The sequence below is a fragment of the Lycium ferocissimum genome, chromosome 4 (genome assembly GCF_029784015.1).
Source record: "Lycium ferocissimum isolate CSIRO_LF1 chromosome 4, AGI_CSIRO_Lferr_CH_V1, whole genome shotgun sequence".
NCBI classification, from domain to species: Eukaryota; Viridiplantae; Streptophyta; class Magnoliopsida; order Solanales; family Solanaceae; genus Lycium; species Lycium ferocissimum.
In genome coordinates, this window is record NC_081345.1 from 49,824,999 (window position 1) to 49,844,072 (window position 19,074).

At 31.8% G+C, this 19,074-nt stretch overlaps 1 protein-coding gene and 1 long non-coding RNA gene across 2 annotated transcripts; one reads left to right on the top strand and one right to left on the bottom strand.

Moving 5' to 3' along the window:
* Nucleotides 1-3,191: 3,191 nt before the first annotated feature.
* On the bottom strand, nucleotides 3,192-3,871 carry LOC132054823 (uncharacterized). The gene is made up of 2 exons (XR_009414370.1): nucleotides 3,549-3,871; nucleotides 3,192-3,489 (listed from the first exon to the last, which is right to left on the bottom strand). It is a non-coding gene; the product is annotated as an uncharacterized LOC132054823 (long non-coding RNA).
* A 10,293-nt stretch (nucleotides 3,872-14,164) lies between these two features.
* LOC132053445 (G-type lectin S-receptor-like serine/threonine-protein kinase B120) lies at nucleotides 14,165-18,843 on the top strand. Its single transcript, XM_059445484.1, has 8 exons — nucleotides 14,165-14,825; nucleotides 15,423-16,141; nucleotides 16,770-16,880; nucleotides 16,975-17,189; nucleotides 17,442-17,652; nucleotides 17,748-17,985; nucleotides 18,086-18,233; nucleotides 18,392-18,843. The coding sequence occupies exons 1-8, from the start codon at nucleotides 14,308-14,310 to the stop codon at nucleotides 18,695-18,697; spliced, it is 2,466 nt and encodes an 821-aa protein (XP_059301467.1). The 5' UTR covers nucleotides 14,165-14,307; the 3' UTR covers nucleotides 18,698-18,843.
* The last annotated feature ends 231 nt before the right edge of the window (nucleotides 18,844-19,074 follow it).

The window sequence follows — 19,074 nt, forward strand, 5'->3', positions numbered from 1 at the left end:
TTAAATACTATAAAGTTTTATTCTAGTTTCAATTTTATATTTTGCAATTATAAAAAAAATTGTTGATGGAGTTGGTGATTTTGCAACAATCCGAAGTAGCTCCAAAGCTTTGGTGGATTTGCAATTCTAGCCGCCTTCACTTTGGTGAAAATTAGTCCGGCAATTTGACACCTTCGTTCCAACTCTGTCTTTATTTTTTGCTATTTAATTTACGCAATTTAATTTGTTGCAATTTATTTTCTTGTGATTTATTTTCTTGTGATTTTTACATTGCTATTTAATAATGTCGAAGAGAGTGAGACGTGGTGGTGGTAGTAGTGGTAGTGGTAGGGATGGGTTTATGGAGGAAACATTTGTGAACGAAACACCTAATTTAGGTATTAATATTGGTGAAAATAATCCACTTTTAGATCATGAGGTAATGGAACACTATACCGGCACTTTTAATGAAATTGATGATGATGATGAAACACAAGCCCCCGAAAATCCCATAGGAGATACATATCCTTCACAATCACATACACAAGACAAACCGGCAAAATCTCGTATGCCAACCTCTGGAATTTGGAAATTTATGACTAAAGATAAGGAAAGACAATTAGCTATATGTGGAAAAGAATTTACTTTCAAGCAACAAATTAGTAAGGATGGTGGAACGGGTTCACTAACGAATCATATGAGAACTAGACATAAGGATGTTTGGGGAGAGCAAACGGGTTCAAATGTGGGGGGTATTCAACAAACAATAGACCCATGAATCGGTAAAAGTTTTAGCTATAACAAGAAAAAAGATCGTATAGAAATAGCTAAAATGGTTGCTTTTGATGCTCTACCATTTTTCTTTCCTTCGGGTTTGGTTTTTGTTACTTATATTTAACGTTGTTATAATCCGTTGTTTGAGGGTATTCCTAGAAGTACTTGTAGATCGGATATTATTGATTTATATAAAAAAAAATATAGATTTTATTTGCGCCATGTATTTAATTTTTTAAATTGTAGTGTTTCTCTTACCGCCGATATTGGTCTTAGTCTTAACAAGTTAGATTTTTTTGCTATTACATGTCATTGGGTTGATGATAATTGGGTGATGCAAAAACGAATTATAGCTTTTTTATATGATGAAGAGAAAGGTCGTCATGACGGAAAGTTTTTAGCGGATTCAATGTCAACTATTATGAATTTTTTTAACATTTATAGAAAAACACTTTGTATTGCTTTAGATAATGCTTCTAATAATACAAAGGCGGTTGGTCTTTTAAAAAGGGAATTAAACCCTCCGCTAGAAAATATTTTTCATGTGAGATGTAGTTGTCACATTTTAAACTTGATTGTTAGAGATGGTCTTGACTATTTTGAAGATTCTATTCAAAGAGTTAGAAATGCGGTTGCTTTTCTTTTTTGTAATGCTAATAAGCAAAAAATGAGAGATTTTAAGAATTCTTGTTTGCAAAATAACATTAGACCTAGGAAGTTATATACTTGGAAAAATAACTTAAGTTATAATATATATATATATATATATATATATATATATATATATATATATATATATATATATATATATATATATATATATTTATATTTATATTATAAGTAGCTAAGCATATAAGTTAAGTTTTTTTCTAAGTTTATAAATTTCTATTTTATAACTTAAGTATATTTATATTATAAGTATATTCTTAGTATATTTTAGGTATACCTAGTATAACTATACTTAAGTTATAAATAGAAAGTTATAAACTTAGAAAAAACTTAGCTTATATGCTTAGCTACTTATAATATATACATACTTGAGTTATAAAATAGAAATTTATAAACTTAGAAAAAAAACTTAAGTTATATAGTAACTTAACTTATAAACTTAGAAATAACTTAAACATAGTGTATATATATAAGTATATATATATACACATACTTGAGTTATAAAATAGAAACCGGCCGGTTTCAACCGGTTAACAGGTTTAAATGACGCCACTCTCTTGAAAGTTTGACACTAAATTTAGTACGTAAATCTTTTATTTATGTTAAAAAAAATAAGAGAAAGACACATTTTTAAGTATTCAAAAAAGACACATTTTTAAGTATTCAAAATCACTTGCAGGGGAATTGAAAGATCTTAGCGAGAGCAAAAAAAGAATTGAACGATACACTGAGCTTATGTAATTCTAGCTCCGTTTGATCATAGATTTTGGAAGCTTCAAAAAAAAAAAAAAAAAAACGTTTGTCCATAGTATTTGATTAGTTTTTAAAAAGAAAAAATTGAAGAAAAATTTTCAAGTTCCAAAAATTAGTTTGGACCAGATGAAATTTTCTTCCACTCACGAAATTTTAATATTTTTTTTCATGTAAAATGCATGTCCAAACGCAATTTCAAGTTTCAAAAACTATTTTTCAACACAATTTTAAAAACTTTTTTTTTCTTCAAAGTTTCACAAAATTTATGACCAAACGCTAGCTAAAAGTTGAAAAGTACGGTCAATGGTACTATCTCATTCTCTTGTCTACTAAAGGGTCGTTTGGTTTGAAACCGGGATGTCTCGGAATTATAATCTCTAAAATTATGATTATAACGTAAATGATTTATTCACCTTCTATATGAGAGAAGTAATTCATATTATAATCTGATTTTAATGGCGAGTTTAGCTAATATATGTATTTTCGATCAAATTTTAAACCGGGATAATTGTTACGAATGTGGCACGGTTGCAGACTCATTTGCGAAATTACCAAATTACGTTTGAGACCTTGTTTAAAAAGGAACATTTGCTTTGTGTAAAGATTTATATATACAAGAGGAATCAATTCTTTTAGGGCTATGCAGGAAGTTTGTCTTTTTTTTTTTGGGAATTTTACATAAATGACTACACTTTGGGGGTTTAAATTTTGCCATAAAATAGTTTCAATATTTACATTTCGTAGCTACGCTTCTCAGTATTCGAAAAAATGCTCCGTATTCATAAAACGGCCAACGGTATTCATGAATACAAATAAAAAAAATTTCAAAAATTCTTTTCACTGTATAAGTCATATGTATTCAACTCAACTGTATTCATGTCAAATGTATTCATCTATAGCTACTTTTACATTGTATTTAAAACCGATTGTATACAAAAAAAAAAAATCCTTCAAAATACACCCCAAAATACAGAATTTTGCACTAAAAAAATTAATGAATACACTAAAAAACTGAATACAAAGAATTAAATTTCACTATATTCATTTGTATACACTTCAAAATTCACTGTATTCAACAACAACTAACGAATACACTCAACAACAACTAATGAATACACTCAAAAACTGAATACAAAAAATAAAATTCAACAGATCTGGAGAAGATGATGACGGAAGAAAGAAGGGGAAGGAGCAGTACCGATGGTGGTGACAGATCTGGAGGAAAAATGAGGTGTGTGTCTTAATTCGACCCTTTTTAATTGATACATAATGGCTCATTTTGCTCTTCTCCATGTTCTCGGTAAGCTTCCCCAACTTCTCGTTTCTTTTTCCTCCATCCTTATTTCGAGATCGATGTTCGTAAGCTCCCCTACTTCTGTTTCTTTTTCCTCCATCCTTATTTCTTGAGATCGATAAGAAGGGGAAGGAGCTGAGGATGGTGGTGACGTCGGCCATGGTGGTGGAGGTAAGGAGAGAGAAAATGGAAGAGAGAGCAGAAGGGACGTTAGAGAGAGAGAGAGAGAGTTGTAGACGTTAGAGAGAGGAGGAAGAGGAGAGAGTTCTGTATTTTTACCTTAATAGCTAATAAGTGTCATTAACATACAACTTTTAGCTATGGAATGTAATTATTTTAAACTATAGCTACTATATATAAATATGTAATAGAGTTAGTTATGCTATGTAGAATTCCCTTTTTTTTTTAGGGCCCGTTTGTTCATTAGAATTATTCACTTTTTTTCGGAATATTTTTTCACTTTATGGTGTTTGGCCATAAAAATTTCAAATACAACTTAAAGTTGTATTTGGAATTTGAAAAATAATCAAAACTTGTTTTTCAGTTTTTTTACTTTTTTCACTTTCAATACATTCAAGCAACCAAATATTCTTTGTAAAAATTATAACCAAACACAACTCCATCTCCAACTCCAACTCCAAAATACCAAATAAAGTGAAAAATATTTAGATTTCATGGCCAAACGCCTACTTAGTTATTTGTAATAGTATCTGGAACCTTCCACCCTTCTAACTTTTTTCTTTTATCTCTACATTTTGTTGCAAAGAAAAGAGAAGCATTCCTCTATCAGTATATGTATATTTTTCATTTCTCCATTGCAATATAAAGCCTTGTTCATTACAATCTAATTCCAACTACTAGGAGTACCACATAGGTAGAGGCGTAGAGCAGAGTAGTGATAGATAATAAAAACCTATTAACATCCTACTCTGTTAATTAGACCGATTAATTCACAACAATGTATTTTATCCATTTGTCACACGTTATTTGTATTAAGAAAATTCTCTAAATATGATTTAGTTCGATCAAACATGAAATAAATTAAATTTCAAATTTTAAATCGGAATAAATCACCTAATTCTTCCAACCAAATGACCCCTAATATTATACTCTTTTCGTCCCAAAATAAGTGTCACCTTAGCAAAGATCACGCCTATTAAGAAATCAATAAATACAATGTGAAGTTTACTAAACTACTCCTATTTATAACTCAATATTTTTTTAGAATTGAGTCACATAAAAAAGGACTACTTCTTTAATACTAATTAGAGTATAGTTGGAAACACTTATTAATTTTTGTTTTGAATTCCTAAAGTGATAAATATTTTTTTGCTAAGTTGCGCCTTACTTGGTTAATCAGACTAATTAATTAACTATGTAGTATTTTATCCATTTGTCACACTACGCTTTGAAGTGTGTGCACTATCCATGGATAACTATATTAAGGAACCTTCCCCACTTTCAGAATGTAGTCCTTAATTTTGTGCATTTAATGTTAGTAGTCTAACATTAAATTATATCACTACATTATTAAACTTAAGAGGCCACATGAAAGGTCAATGCGAACCTTCTGGATTGAAGTAAGTGATCTTAACATGGTAATTTTTTTTATTTTTTTTTGTCGTGTGGTTGTAACCTTTTGTAGTGGTTATCGATATATATTTTGTGTATAATAAGTGTAACATAAGTATATAATCAATGTATATACACACTGATAATATACATTGATTATATACATTAGTATATAATAATTATATTGATTAAAATTTTATAGAGAATAAAAGTTAGATCATTTTTTATCATGAGCTTTGGCGGACTGCTATGTAATGGAATAAAAGAATAATCTCATGTGCTAAACGCACTTGCTAGATCCTACATCTTCGGCCAGGACACTCTTATGGAATTTTGAAGCAAACCAATGAACATTCAGTTTTTTGCAAAAGTTAGGAGCTCACAAATTCGTTTACCTCTCTTTTATTTCTAAAGAAAATTATTAAGCAATATTCACCATAAAAAATTTTTATGTAATAAGTCAACCTTTCATTTAATTGAGTATTTGTGTTCCGCTTCATGATTTGAACACGTTTATTCGTTAGTATGACTCTATTAATGTCCTTTTGGTGTGTTTGAAGGCCACATATTTCTAGCTCTAATTTGCTTTCACATTATGCTAAGACCTGCAACTTGATAACTGGGACATATGAATTTCGTTCTAATAAGCCTGCCTTAAAGAATCAAAGTCAAAACCGAAAAATTTGAAATATCCGAACTGATTAATTCGAAACCGAACTTAAGAAATCCAATGTGATCCGAGCTTATTTAAATTGTAATTTCTTCAATCCAAAAACTGTAATTCTAAAGTGAAATTTTCATTTCCAATCCGAACGACCGCCCACCCCTAGGATAGCGAAAGAGGACTTGGTCAACAGTTGGTGAAAGCGGTAATATTGGCCCAGCCCAATGGCGAGAAAGGAGGTTTGGCCCAAGCCCAGACTCTGAGATCAAAGTGACAGGGCCCACGATAGCAATAGTTCAGAAAATTTAAAAGGAACAGTCAACTCGTACCAACAACTATTTTGGAAAATTTTGATAAAAAGAGCTTAAGAAAATGCAAACTTTTCTTCACTAGACTTTGAGGTAATGATTTCTTACTACCTTAGTAATGATCATTCATAAATTTGGATGATTCCAACCATAAAAACATGAGATTTAATATTATAAATGGGGGATTTTAATCTAGGTTCCTAAAATGCAAATTTGAGAATTTAAACGAGTAAATGTACTATAATTAGGAATCTACTCATATATTTGGGATTGTTAGGCAAATGGGTATTCTATAATTTTTTTTTGGTGGTCAAGTTTGACTTTGACTTTAACATTGACTTTGACTTTGATTTTGACTTGGTAAAAACTTATACTCCCTTTGTTTCAATTTATGTGAACCCATTCGACCCACACTTTTAGCCAAGAAAGTTAGTATAAGACTTCTAAATCATACAGTTAAAATGAGTCACATATATTTTGTGTGACCATAAATCATTGCATAAAGGTAAATTGTTTCCAAATATGGAAAGAGGTCATTTTTTTGGCACGAACTAATAAGAAAATAGGTTCACATAAATTGAAACGGACGAAGTATGAGTTTGGATATGGTAACTGACTCCCAATCCGTTCAATCCGTCCATATTTTAGTGGGCAGATGAGTGATATTTTAAAGGGAAAGTTGCACGATTGCTTTCTTTTGGGGTGGTCTTTAATTTCAACCCCTCAAATTGCTCGACTTTAATTTTTGCCCTTCGCCTAAAATATTCTGAGGTTCTGGGTCTGAACTTCGATTCAGTAAAAAAAAAACATTCACAAGGCAGAATTTCGTAGCAAAATTAGGCCAATTCGGGCAAAATTTAGGCCTTAAGGCCTAACTTTTGTAGAATTCCAGCAGAGTTAAAAAAAAAAAAAAATTCTTCCTTGCAAACTTTAACCTTAAGGCAGAATTCTGCCTTATAAAGTATAAATAAGTTCTGCCTTTAGGCGGAATTTTGAGGCAAACTCTGTCTGAATGCAGACTTTTAAGGCAAATTCTGCCTCATAAGGCAGAATTTTCGCGAACTCTTGCCATGCGATTTTCTTTTTAACTGAGAGTGGGTTTGAACCCAAAATCTTGGGATATTTTCGGTCACTTTTTTAAGTGAAGGGCGAAAATTAAAGACCAGCGCCTTTGAAGAACAATCCGTGCAAACAAAAAAAAAAAAAAAAAGAGAAAGTATTTTAAATGGGTAAAATTTGGGCTCCAACCTAATTGGCACGATTGTCCCTATCTTGGGGTGGTCTTTAATTTTTGTCCCTGACATCGAAAAAATAAAGAATAAAAGAAATAAATTTAGATTTATGACCTAATTTCGCAAGGCAAGGTTTCATAAAAACCATGCCTATTCGTGTAAAGTTACATATAAAAACTGTGCCTTGTCCGGCATAGTTCTGACAAAACTATGCCGGACAAGGCACAGTTTCTATATGTAACTTTACCCGAATAGATATAGTTTCTATAAAATTATGCCGGATAACTTAATATCTACAGAACTATGCCAAACTCGCTTGGTCGAACCCGTAACTTCCGTTTCATACCGTGAATAAGGGTACTGGCCCACAAATTTTCATTAAATAAGAAGCAGGGGCAAAATTTAAAGACCGTCGATTTGAAGGACAAAAATTAAAGACCAGCCCATCTGAAGGGCAATCTACGCCAAAAAATTAAAAAATAAAAAAATAAAAAAAAATCTACCCGTAAAAATATGGTATTCATGGTTAAAATACGGATTATTCTAAATTGTCAGTGAGAAACTGATTGTTTCAAGGTCTGTCTCATTACAGTGCTACAAAAGGCATCTACATACATTATAGATTTATGGTCCGTTGAACTCATCTGATGTATAAGGAGATTAATTAGAAAAACTGTTAGCTATATTTTGTAAATTCAATAATATCGTCATAATTTGTTATTAGGACATAAAGAGTGAGTGCTATTTTAGAAAATTTACCTTTATATTTTTGCTTTGTGACTCTTTTTATGAACAGACGTTACTTAATAATAGCTGGTCCACTTGGTAGGAGTAGGTGTTTATTATGTATCAATCACGACCTCCAATTTTTGAAGGGACAACTACGTATATATACATCTTAAGAAAAAATATTTAGAAAATGTGACGATAATTTTATATTTACAAAACATAATATGACAAATTATTATTTTTTTAAAATTATTTCTTAAAAAAATATTTTTTTTAAAAATTATTTTTTTTAAAAATATTTTTTTCGCTCAAAAATTTATGTATGAAAGTTGTATGAAATGTGTATATCTCTCTCAAGGCTTAAAAGTTCGCTCAAAATTTAGTGTATGAAAACGGTATGAAAAATATATGAAATGTGTATATCTCGTTCAAGGCTTAAAAAATCCTCTCAAAATTGTGTGTATGAAAACAATATGAAATTTGTATTTCGCTCAAGTCTTCAAATTTCGCTCACATTTTCGTGTATAAAGTTCATGTTAGATTTCTACAAAATTGATACAACTACAACAACATTATATACAACTTTGATACAAAATTCAAGACTTAAAATAATAGCTCAAATTTTTATGTATAAAATGTGTATATCTTGCTCAAGGCTTAAAAAGTTCGCTCAAATTTTATGTATGAAGAGCGTATGAAATGTGTATATCTCAATCAAGGCTTAAGCATACACTCAAAATTTTATGTATGAGAATGGTATGAAATGTGTATATCTCGCTCATGACTTAGAATTTCATTCACATTTTTTGTATAGAAAGTTCATATTAGGTTTCTGGAAAATACAACTATAACAACATTGTAACAACTTTCATACAATATTCAAGGCTTAAAGTTTTCGCTCATAAATGTGCATGAAAATTATATTAAAAATTTCGCTCACACATGCATATTTCATACAACTTTCATACACAAAAATTTGAGGTAATTTTTCAGCCTATAAAAAAATTATTTTTAAAAAAAATAATATATTTTCTGGAAAAAGAAATAAGAAAATGAAAAATATATGAAAATCCGTCATGTTTCGTAATATATCGTTATGTTTTGTAAATAAGGAAAACTATCTATATATTTTGTAATAAAAAATCTTAAGTAGATACCCTATGTAATTTTCTCATTTTTGAATTGTGACATTTTGATAATAATTGAATATCTCTCCCTATTCTGATATTTCCAGGCCTGTTCTCAAATATTATCGGGTCGGTGCAGCCCAAGTACCACGTGTATATTGGCTCCTTCGAAGAAATTAATATTCTTCCAAAACAAAAATCAACCCTTAACTTAGAAGGAAAATTGACATTATACAGCACGTGTTGCTTCACTATTTTGTCACCATAACCACAAGCAGTGCACCAATGTAAGACTCCCCTTATATTCACACACATTTAACGAACGTCGCAATATTAGACAAAATTATCCACACTATAGATCTAGATTGGATTAGCTATTCAAAGTTTAAGAAACTGAAATATTAAGGCAATATAGATACATAGATTAATCTCGGACATAAATATAATGTTTTGTTTGAGTAATGGGATATGTGAGGCACGTAAATAATGTCCTTCCCTTGTGCAGAGGCGTACCTGTTTTTAAATTTATGAGTTTTGAACCCATGGGCAGAGCTAGAAGCCAACGTGCAGGTTCGATCGAACTCAGTAGCTTTAATTTAAATTCTCAATTTGTATTAAGAAATTTATTAGATATGTAGAAAAATGAAATTTGAAACTCAATTACTAACACCTAATGATGCTCTCCTAGAATTTAGAATCCATAAAGTTCAAATCATGACTTCGTCTCTATCTGAACAATAACATTTTTTTTGTTAATTGAGTTCGAAACAAATTATTTGTACAAAATTAAAGTGAATTTCTTACTAAAAATATACAGCTTGAATCCAAGTTACTGAATTGCGCGGAACCAGTAATTTTTATTGTGGCTCTGTCCGTGCCCCTATGACGTCCGGTTCACTTTAACAATAATTGAAAATGGAATGTTGTAACATGCTTCTCTAAACTAGAATATTTTGAGAAACTTTTAACAATTATAAAATTCAAACTAAAAATACGAGTAAAAGAGCAAGAAAAAAGAAAAGGCAAGGACAAAGAGGTGTTCATTTTGTCATCCAAAACATTTATGTTAGCCTTGGGGCGGATCTAGAAGAACATATCGGTTTACGGAAATTTAATAGCTTTTATCCATATTCTTTATATATATATATATATATATATATATATATATATATATATATATATAAGAAATACGCTAAATATACATAAATATATGATTTGTAACCCAATTATATTGTATATTAACTTGAGGTTGTTATAGGAACACATAAAGTTTATATCATGGATTTGCCTCTGATTTGACTATATTGCCTCTTAACCTAGCTAATATGTCACTTGGTTAGCCTTATTAAACCCCGTATTGTTAATGCTCGCATATATATTACACAAGAATTAATACATTATTTTATGTGAGATAAATGTGAAATATGAGTAATCATGTTAGCAATACATTTATAAGGAGCAATTAAAGACCCAAAGAGCTATTAAAATAAACCATTAACACTCACGTAAATTATTCAGCACAGAAACAATTGAAGTATCATAATCATTACCTAACTATAGTTCATTAGCGAAACCACCCATGAGTGTATTTTCAGATAAAGTTGTTTCATTTTGGTTTTTAGAACCCTACTGATTTTGTGTACAACCACTTACAAGTACTTTGATATTTAAGACTTAAGGAATAGCATAAAAGCTGAATGTAAACACAAAAATAACTTGAAATAGAAGTTTGTGTAGAATAACATCTTCAGCCAATCAACTTCGAGCAAATAAAATAAAATGTATGAAAAGAATGTCTTTTTCGGATTATCGTTCGACATACCAACAGCAAGTCATATTATATTCAATGTGAACTCTAGTATTTGACTGCCAAATGTGTAGAAGAAAAAAGAAACTAAAAAGACAATCATTCCCAGTACTAACAGATTAATTGAAAGAATAATTATGAGAGGAAAAAGAATGATCAAGACTCAAGTTAACAGCGTTTCCACTGATTATAGTATCTCGGGAGACAATCTCCAGTTATTAAGTTTTTGTAAAAACAAATGGGAAGTTTCATAATATAAACAAATAGAAAATATTTACTAATGACTAACCTAACAATCCTAGTTACAAGCAACGAGCCAAATAATCCTATTTAGTATTTTTTATCCCGAGTGAATGTGATTGGAATTCATTGAAAATACTTGGATGAAACTATCTACAAATTTTGAAGAAGATCGGAGGTGGTTCAGACTAGTTTGAAGTAAAATTTAGATCTGAAATCTACTTGGAAACACCCTATGACAATATATGTCACGTGTGTATATCGTATATATATCACACACTCATTTTCATAAATATGACAAATATACATGAGATATATAGATGTATTGGGGAGATATTTACAGATATACATGTGTCTGTGAGATACATAGTTATATAAGGGGTATGTATACATATACACCACGCTTCGGCTCGCCGTGTTTAGGCCCCAAGGTATAGTAGCTCAAAATTTCGACTAACGACTCTTTTAATTAATCCCAAATTTTAAGGGTTATCGAAAACATCCTTTTTACCTCCTAAGATCTGGGTAAGGTTTACGTTCGCTCTATCCTCCCCAGACCCCAATTGTGAAATTACCTTGGGTATAGTATGAGATTTACAGTAGTGTCATCAACAAGATTTTTGAACAGTATAATATCTATTTCAAATTATATCACTTTTCGGATTTCGAAATTTAGATACGAGGATTTCAGGCTCAACAATGATTGATTTCAAGGTACTCTTCTAAATTGTAATAATTTTATTTGGCGGACACATAATGTAATTTTCCCAAAAACGAACAATATTAATGTGATTACCTAAGGAGGTTTTACCACGTGGAACTTTTTAATAAAAAATGAGCTTTAGCTGATCATCACATAAAATCACCGATTTCGCTTGACAAATTGGGAATGTCCGATTTATTTAGAATTTGGTTCGTAGATCCACTTAGAGCCCGTTTAGATGGGCTCGTAACTTAGGGTTTATAAGCATAAGCCATAAGTTAGGAATCCTAAGTTATGACTTTTGGCTTAAAAATTAGTAAAGAAAAACAAAGGCAGTTCGGTGTATCAAGCTCTCGCTATGCGCGTGATCATGGGAAGGGCCAGATAACAAGGGTCTATTGTACGCAGCCTTACCTTTACTTAAAAACAAGTGCTTAAAAATATTTTTTAATCTTACCCAAATACTAAAAGTTTTTACAAGCTATTTTAGATTAAAAACACCTAAAATAAGTCAATCCAAACAGGCTCTAATTCACATAATCTGATTTGTTATCTTCGTCAGAAGAACAATGAGATAAAAGGAATAAACCAATTTATGCATTTGTTAAAGAAAAATATCCATATTTGTATTAGTATACTTCGTGAAAATATAGAGTTGCAAGAGCCTGTTTTGTTCTTGACCGTGCGTGTATTAATTAATTATGATTAAGCGATAAAGTATATCATGAAAATCCATACATGTTTCTTCAATAAAAAATATTTTATAAAATTCCAGCTTCTTTTTTTAACAATCACATCAACTGTAATTAATGTTCAAAATCTACTATAGAGAATATTTTCTTGCCAGTATTTAGAGTAAGTGGATGCTAAATCTTAGATAGCACAATTTATGTAATATACTTTTTTTTTTAGTCTGTATTAAAAATGATGATATATTTCCTTATTTAGAACTTATTTAACTTTAAACTTCTCTTTTTACCTTTAATGAAATTATTTACAGTCACACAAATATCTATGATTCGTTTTAGTCCATAAATTTCAAAAGTCTTTTTTTTTTGTAAACTCTGTGCCTAATCAAACCATATCACATAAATTGAAACGGAAGAAATATCTAAGTAACTCATTAAGTAATAATCACCTTTACCACCAACGGATGTGGTGCAGCGGATGGAGCTATTCTTTCCTTAATCAAAGGTCTCGGGTTCAAGCCCTAGGTATGAAAAAATAGAGCTCCCCACCAAAGGGGGCCCTACGGGGCATGAATTCGGATATAGTCGAGCTCCAAAAAAGATACCGCACATCAGGTGGGAAATAAATAAATAAAAAAAAATTAATCACTTTTTTTTTTTAATGGTGATGGACGGAAGTAGGTGAATTGTACTTTTCAATTATGTGAAACACATTTTGCTTTGTTTTTATTTTTCGGCTCTGCAGAAAGTGAAATGACTATGGTCATCTGCTTTTGCCTGCTAGCACGTTTTCAAAATAGTACTAGTTGACATTTCCCTTTCTTTTTTTCTAAATAGTACTCCTAGTTGATTAAAGTACACAATATCTATGTCTCTCTTCTTTGACGCTGACTCAACATTGATTAACTTCTATATACACATAATAATATTAAAGTGTATCGGTCGATCATTGGATTAATTTTATAGATAGTCATTCAAATTTCATTTTATTATACTAAGGTTAGTAAACTAAATTTTCTAAAGAAAAAATCTGTTAATATTATATATAAGTATTGTGAAAGCCATTAAACTACTTTTATAAGCGAAAAATCACACAACCTTGCTTACATATCAAATAAAGTCATTAGGAGAAAATAAAAGAGATATTTTATATTATACTTAGGCAAAATTAACTCACTTTTTTTGTTACAAAAAAGCATTTTTAGTGATTTTTGTTGACTCTTATGCAAAGGCAATTACTATTGTGTTGTCACAACATATAATTTTGTGATTTTTCCGTGATACTTGAGCAAAGTTAGGTTATTTTTGTACTACCAAAAATAAGATTTGTAATCAATAAAATAAAATTTGAGTAATCTTACATGAAATCAACTCTCAAATCACCTAAAAAATAACTGCGAACAAGTTCATAAATTGAATTTTTAACCTAAACAATTAAGGCAACTAACGTCTTATCACATGTTAAAATAAGGTTACAAAATTATTTAAACTGTCCAAATTAAATTTTTATAAAATTTCTAAAAGTACAGTTGTGGGGCCAGGGAAGGTTGGTCAGCCTAGAATCTTCAACTACAATCAAAGTTTGTCAAGTCAATATCTCTCTAGGCTTTTGCATTAAATTCATACACAGCCAACTAAAAATAGCCATTATATTTTTCTTCTTTCTCTAGTCATCTTATACCCTTTATGCTCTGCAACAATCTGTTATTTTTTTCCTTCTTCATCAAAATCTTTCAAATCTTTATTTTTAATAATTCCAATTCTTGAATGGCCAGTGGTCTCATTATTTCCCACTGGTGCATTTTTTTGTTCATTATTTCTTGTGCAGCCAATAAAATTAGACAAGGAGAAATTCTAAGAGATGGTGACACTATTATTTCTCCAAAAAGGAAATTTATTTTGGGATTTTTTAGTCCTAAAGGTTCTAATGAAAGGTTTCTTGGTATATGGTATGCTGATGTTCCAGTAGATTCAGTTGTTTGGGTTGCAAATAGAGATAAACCAATTTCTGATAAAAATGGTGTCTTTACAATTGAGAAAAATGGGAATTTAGTTGTTAAAAATGGTCGTGGCGATTTATTATGGTCGACGAATGTTACTGTTGATACGACGAATTCTACGGGGTCCCTTTTGGACAATGGCAATCTTGTCATAGTTAATAGTAATAACAGGGACTTGTGGCAGAGTTTTCAGCATCCTACAGACACATTTTTGCCAGAAATGAAGGTTTATATGGATGGAGTTTTGAGGTCTTGGACTAGTGAAAGTGACCCTTCACGTGGAAGGTATGTAATCTCGCATCACGTGACCATCTTATCTAAAAACTTAAAACTGTTGGAGAAAACACTTTTTTATTTAGTTAATTTTCTCTTCAAAAAGGAACTGGTCGTCACTAAGCGGTCGCTAAATTGTTCATAGTCTCATCGCTAAATAAGATTAGCGACATATTTTGTTGGTTAGCTATAGAATTTATCTGCCGCTAAATAGGATTAGCGACAATTTTACTGTTTAGCAATAGAATTTGTCCATCCTAGTTCTTGTTTTTTAAGTAGTGTTTTGTTCAAACACGCCACCTCATTTGTGGTCTGAATATTTAATAGTCCGTAAGTGGTGGTGCGACTTGAACCCAAGAATTCTATCTGCTCTGATATCATGTTGCATTATGTGACCATCTCATCTAATAGTATAAGTTAGTAATTAGTAGCAAGAATTTTGTCAACTCTGATATCAGGTTGCATTATGTGACCATCTCATCTAATAATATAAGTTAATTAGTAGCACGAATTTTGTCAACTCTGATATCGTGTTGCATTGTGTGACCATCTCATCTAAAAGTTTAAGCTGAGAGCACACTTGTATTTACTTAATTATGTTTTCGACAGATACTCCTTGGGAGTTAATCCTCGCGGATCACCACAGATTGTGATATGGGATGGACCAAATAGACGTTGGAGAAGTGGATATTGGGATGGACTCTTATTCACAGGTGTTCCAGATATGAAGGCTGTGTATTTACATGGTTTCAAGCTTTACAACGAGGGGAATAGGCTATACTTCACTTACACTGCAGCAAATGCTTCTGATTTAGTGAGGTTCCATATTAGCCCAACCGGATATGAGTTGCAACAAAGGTGGGATAACGATAAGGGACAATGGAGCATGATACAGTCTCATCCATCAGATGGTTGTGACCTATATAACTTTTGTGGGAATTTCGCGAAATGTGATGTCTCAAATTCGCAAAAATGTGTCTGTTTAGATGGATTTGTACCAAAAGATTGGGGACAGTGGAATGCGAGAAACTGGTCAGAAGGGTGTGTTAGGAGAACAAGATCGGAATGCAGGGGAAATAGTAGTGATGGTGGAAAGAGGGATGGATTTTTGGAGATTGAGAGAATCAAGTTGCCGGATTTTGCTGATAATTTAGATATACGAAACATCGACGAGTGTAAAAGAAAGTGCTCGGAAAATTGTTCATGTACTGCTTATGCTTTTGTTAGCGGAATAAACTGCATGATATGGAGTGGAGATTTAGTTGATCTGCAGCAGTTCAAGGAAGGCGGAAATACTCTCTATATTCGCCTTGCTCATTCTGAATTCAGTAAGCATTACAATCTGCTGAAATAGTAACATGTTTACTACGAATTGTTTTTGGTATTTATACAATCATTAAAATTTGCATCATATTGCAGTTCGCCAAATGCTAAGCAATTGTCATTTGGTCCAAAAAATGTGAATTGCTTGTCATTTTCAGCAGTTGTGGTCTCAAAATGCTTGTGGCAACATGTTGTTGAGTTGGTTTGTAATATTTGTAGGTCTTAAATTGAACAGACACGTCTATTCGTGTAACAAAATGATTTCTCGTGAAAAGTTATCTCTCAAGTTCTATAAGTATATGGACTCTCTTGAAGTAACGTAGTTAAATTTGCAGTATACTAGGGCTTTGTTGAATCCGGAAGGAAATTGCTTGTAAACCCCTAAAGAATATACGAGCAATATTTCTTTAAGGACAATGATTTTTCATGGCAAACCCGAAATTCCTCAATTTCGTTTTCCTATTTTCTAACAGTTGATGCCAGTATTTGATTATACTCTTATCTCTATCTTTTAGCCGATCCAATATGTTTTATCTTCTTGTGTTTGTTCAAGTTCTTTTGAAGAATGATTAGGAAATACTTGAAGCTTTTCTAATTGTTAGATGTCCCCCATTACAAACTTTCTTGAAACAGGTAAAAAGAACAGGACAATGAAAATTGTGCTAATATCCATTCTGGCAGCCGGGGCTTTTGTTGTTTGTATGGCAGTTTTGCTACTCTGCAAGTATAGAGCCAAAACTCGAGGTAAAATTTCAAAATAGCTGGTGTTTTCGACTTGTTTTACAACAGTTATTTCCTGTTACATAGTGTACCTATATCTTTAATTTCCTATTTTTAGCATCCAAGAGGATCAACCAAATGGAGATAAGCGAGCAAACTAGGAGCAGAGAGTTCTCTATGGACTTATCGGGACCAGGAGACTTGAGTGTTGAAGGGCATCAAGGAAGTGGTTGCGAACTAACTTTCTTCAGTTTCAGCCGTGTAGCAGCGGCAACCGGCAACTTTTCTAGTGAAAACAAGCTGGGACAAGGAGGATTTGGCCCTGTCTACAAGGTTGATTGCTATATTAATTTTTATATAAAGACAGATTTTAGACATTCAGATGTTGAAATCACAAACAATCTTAATTATTTAGTATTTCAGGTTTTCATACAACATCTTAATATTCAGATGTGTATACAGATTCAGACATCTAATTCTTAATGCACATCTTAATATTCAGATATGCATTCAGATTCCGACGTCTTAATCTTTATAAAAACAAATGAGGCCATAGACTAACATCGATGTTTATCTTCTCTTTAGGGCAAGCTACAATGTGGCCTAGAAATTGCAGTGAAGCGGCTTTCAAGAAAGTCAGGACAAGGTGTAGAGGAGTTCAAGAATGAGATTATGTTAATTGCCAAATTACAACATAGGAATCTTGTTAAACTTTTGGGCTGCTGCATTGAGGGAGAAGAAAAAATGCTGCTTTATGAGTACATGCCCAACAGAAGTTTAGATTCATTTCTATTTGGTTAGATCTAAAATGCTACAAATCCTAATATATTTTCTCCCTTGGATATATAGATTGATTACTTACAATTAATTTTGCTGGTTTACTTTTGCCAGATCCTGTTAAGCAAGCTCAATTACACTGGAGGAAACGCTTCAACATTATTGAAGGGATCGCCCGGGGGCTCCTGTATCTCCATAGAGATTCGCGACTCAGGATAATCCATAGAGATTTAAAGGCTAGTAATATTTTGCTAGATGAAGAGATGAATCCGAAAATTTCAGACTTTGGTATGGCCAGGATATTTGGAGGAAACCAAAATGAAGCAAATACAAACAGGGTAGTAGGCACATAGTGAGTATCAATCAATTTTATACCGTTAAGAGACACTAATGATCCATTAACTTGCTCTGAGAGCTAACTCCATCGATGATTCCTTTTTAACTTAAACCAGTGGATATATGGCTCCCGAGTATGCAATGGAAGGCTTGTTCTCCGGAAAATCTGATGTCTACAGCTTTGGTGTACTACTACTGGAGATCATTTGTGGTCAGAGGAACACAAGCTTTCGCTCAGATGAACACTCAGGCATTATTGGTTATGTATGTCCAATCAACTTTCTCAACTACTTTTCAGTGCCTGTTTGTGAAGTTAAAGGATTTATGCTTGTAAAGAATACTACTGTTATAAACTACAAGTACGAAAACAGTGGTTTTCCCTTTTCTCTTATTTTTTCCTTTTTATTGTGGAAAATTTTCAGGCATGGGAGAAATGGGATGAAGGTACGCCAATGGACTTAGTGGACCGTTCAATTTGGGACGAGTGTCAGCACGATGAAGCATTGAGATGCATACACTTGGCACTAATTTGTGTGCAAGATATGGCAGTTCACAGACCGAACATGTCTTCTGTTGTGTTAATGTTGGAGACGGACAATATAAGGTTGCCCTTGCCTAGGCAACCTACTTATACCTCAATGAGAAAATATGAAGATGCAGATATATGGAACGACAAGCAGGAATTTACCTCAAACAATGTCACGATTAGTGTTATAGTCGGTAGATGACATCTGCTATTTTGCAGAAATGTGAGATCAAGTTATACTTATATTCATAATTTTGTGCTATCCATTTATACTTCTCAGCAAGATGTCTATAGGAAATGATTCAATTCAAAACTATATTCAGTAAATATAACTTCACATCAAACTGATATATGGGGAAATTTATTGATAAGTATTTTACAAGTTTTTATGGAAATGAGGCCACTAGCTCAGTTAAGAGGCAAATAAACTTTTAGATTGGACAGAATTATATTTTCACATCAATAAGAATGATGAAAGATCAATTAAGAGTTTGCTATGCAATTTTCAATCAAGAGTTTGCTAACTCTATAATTTCTATAGAGTTGGGAGATTGTTCTCTGTTCTCTAATAAGTTGATG

What these genes read in the sequence shown, in the direction of transcription:
- LOC132053445 (XM_059445484.1), top strand. Translation starts at nt 14,308, where the DNA reads ATGGCCAGTGGTCTCATTATTTCCCACTGGTGCATTTTTTTGTTCATT. An exon ending in GATTTGGCCCTGTCTACAAG is followed by an intron (nt 17,190 to 17,441) that starts GTTGATTGCTAT and finishes TCTTCTCTTTAG; the next exon opens with GGCAAGCTACAATGTGGCCT. An exon ending in ACTCAGGCATTATTGGTTAT is followed by an intron (nt 18,234 to 18,391) that starts GTATGTCCAATC and finishes GAAAATTTTCAG; the next exon opens with GCATGGGAGAAATGGGATGA.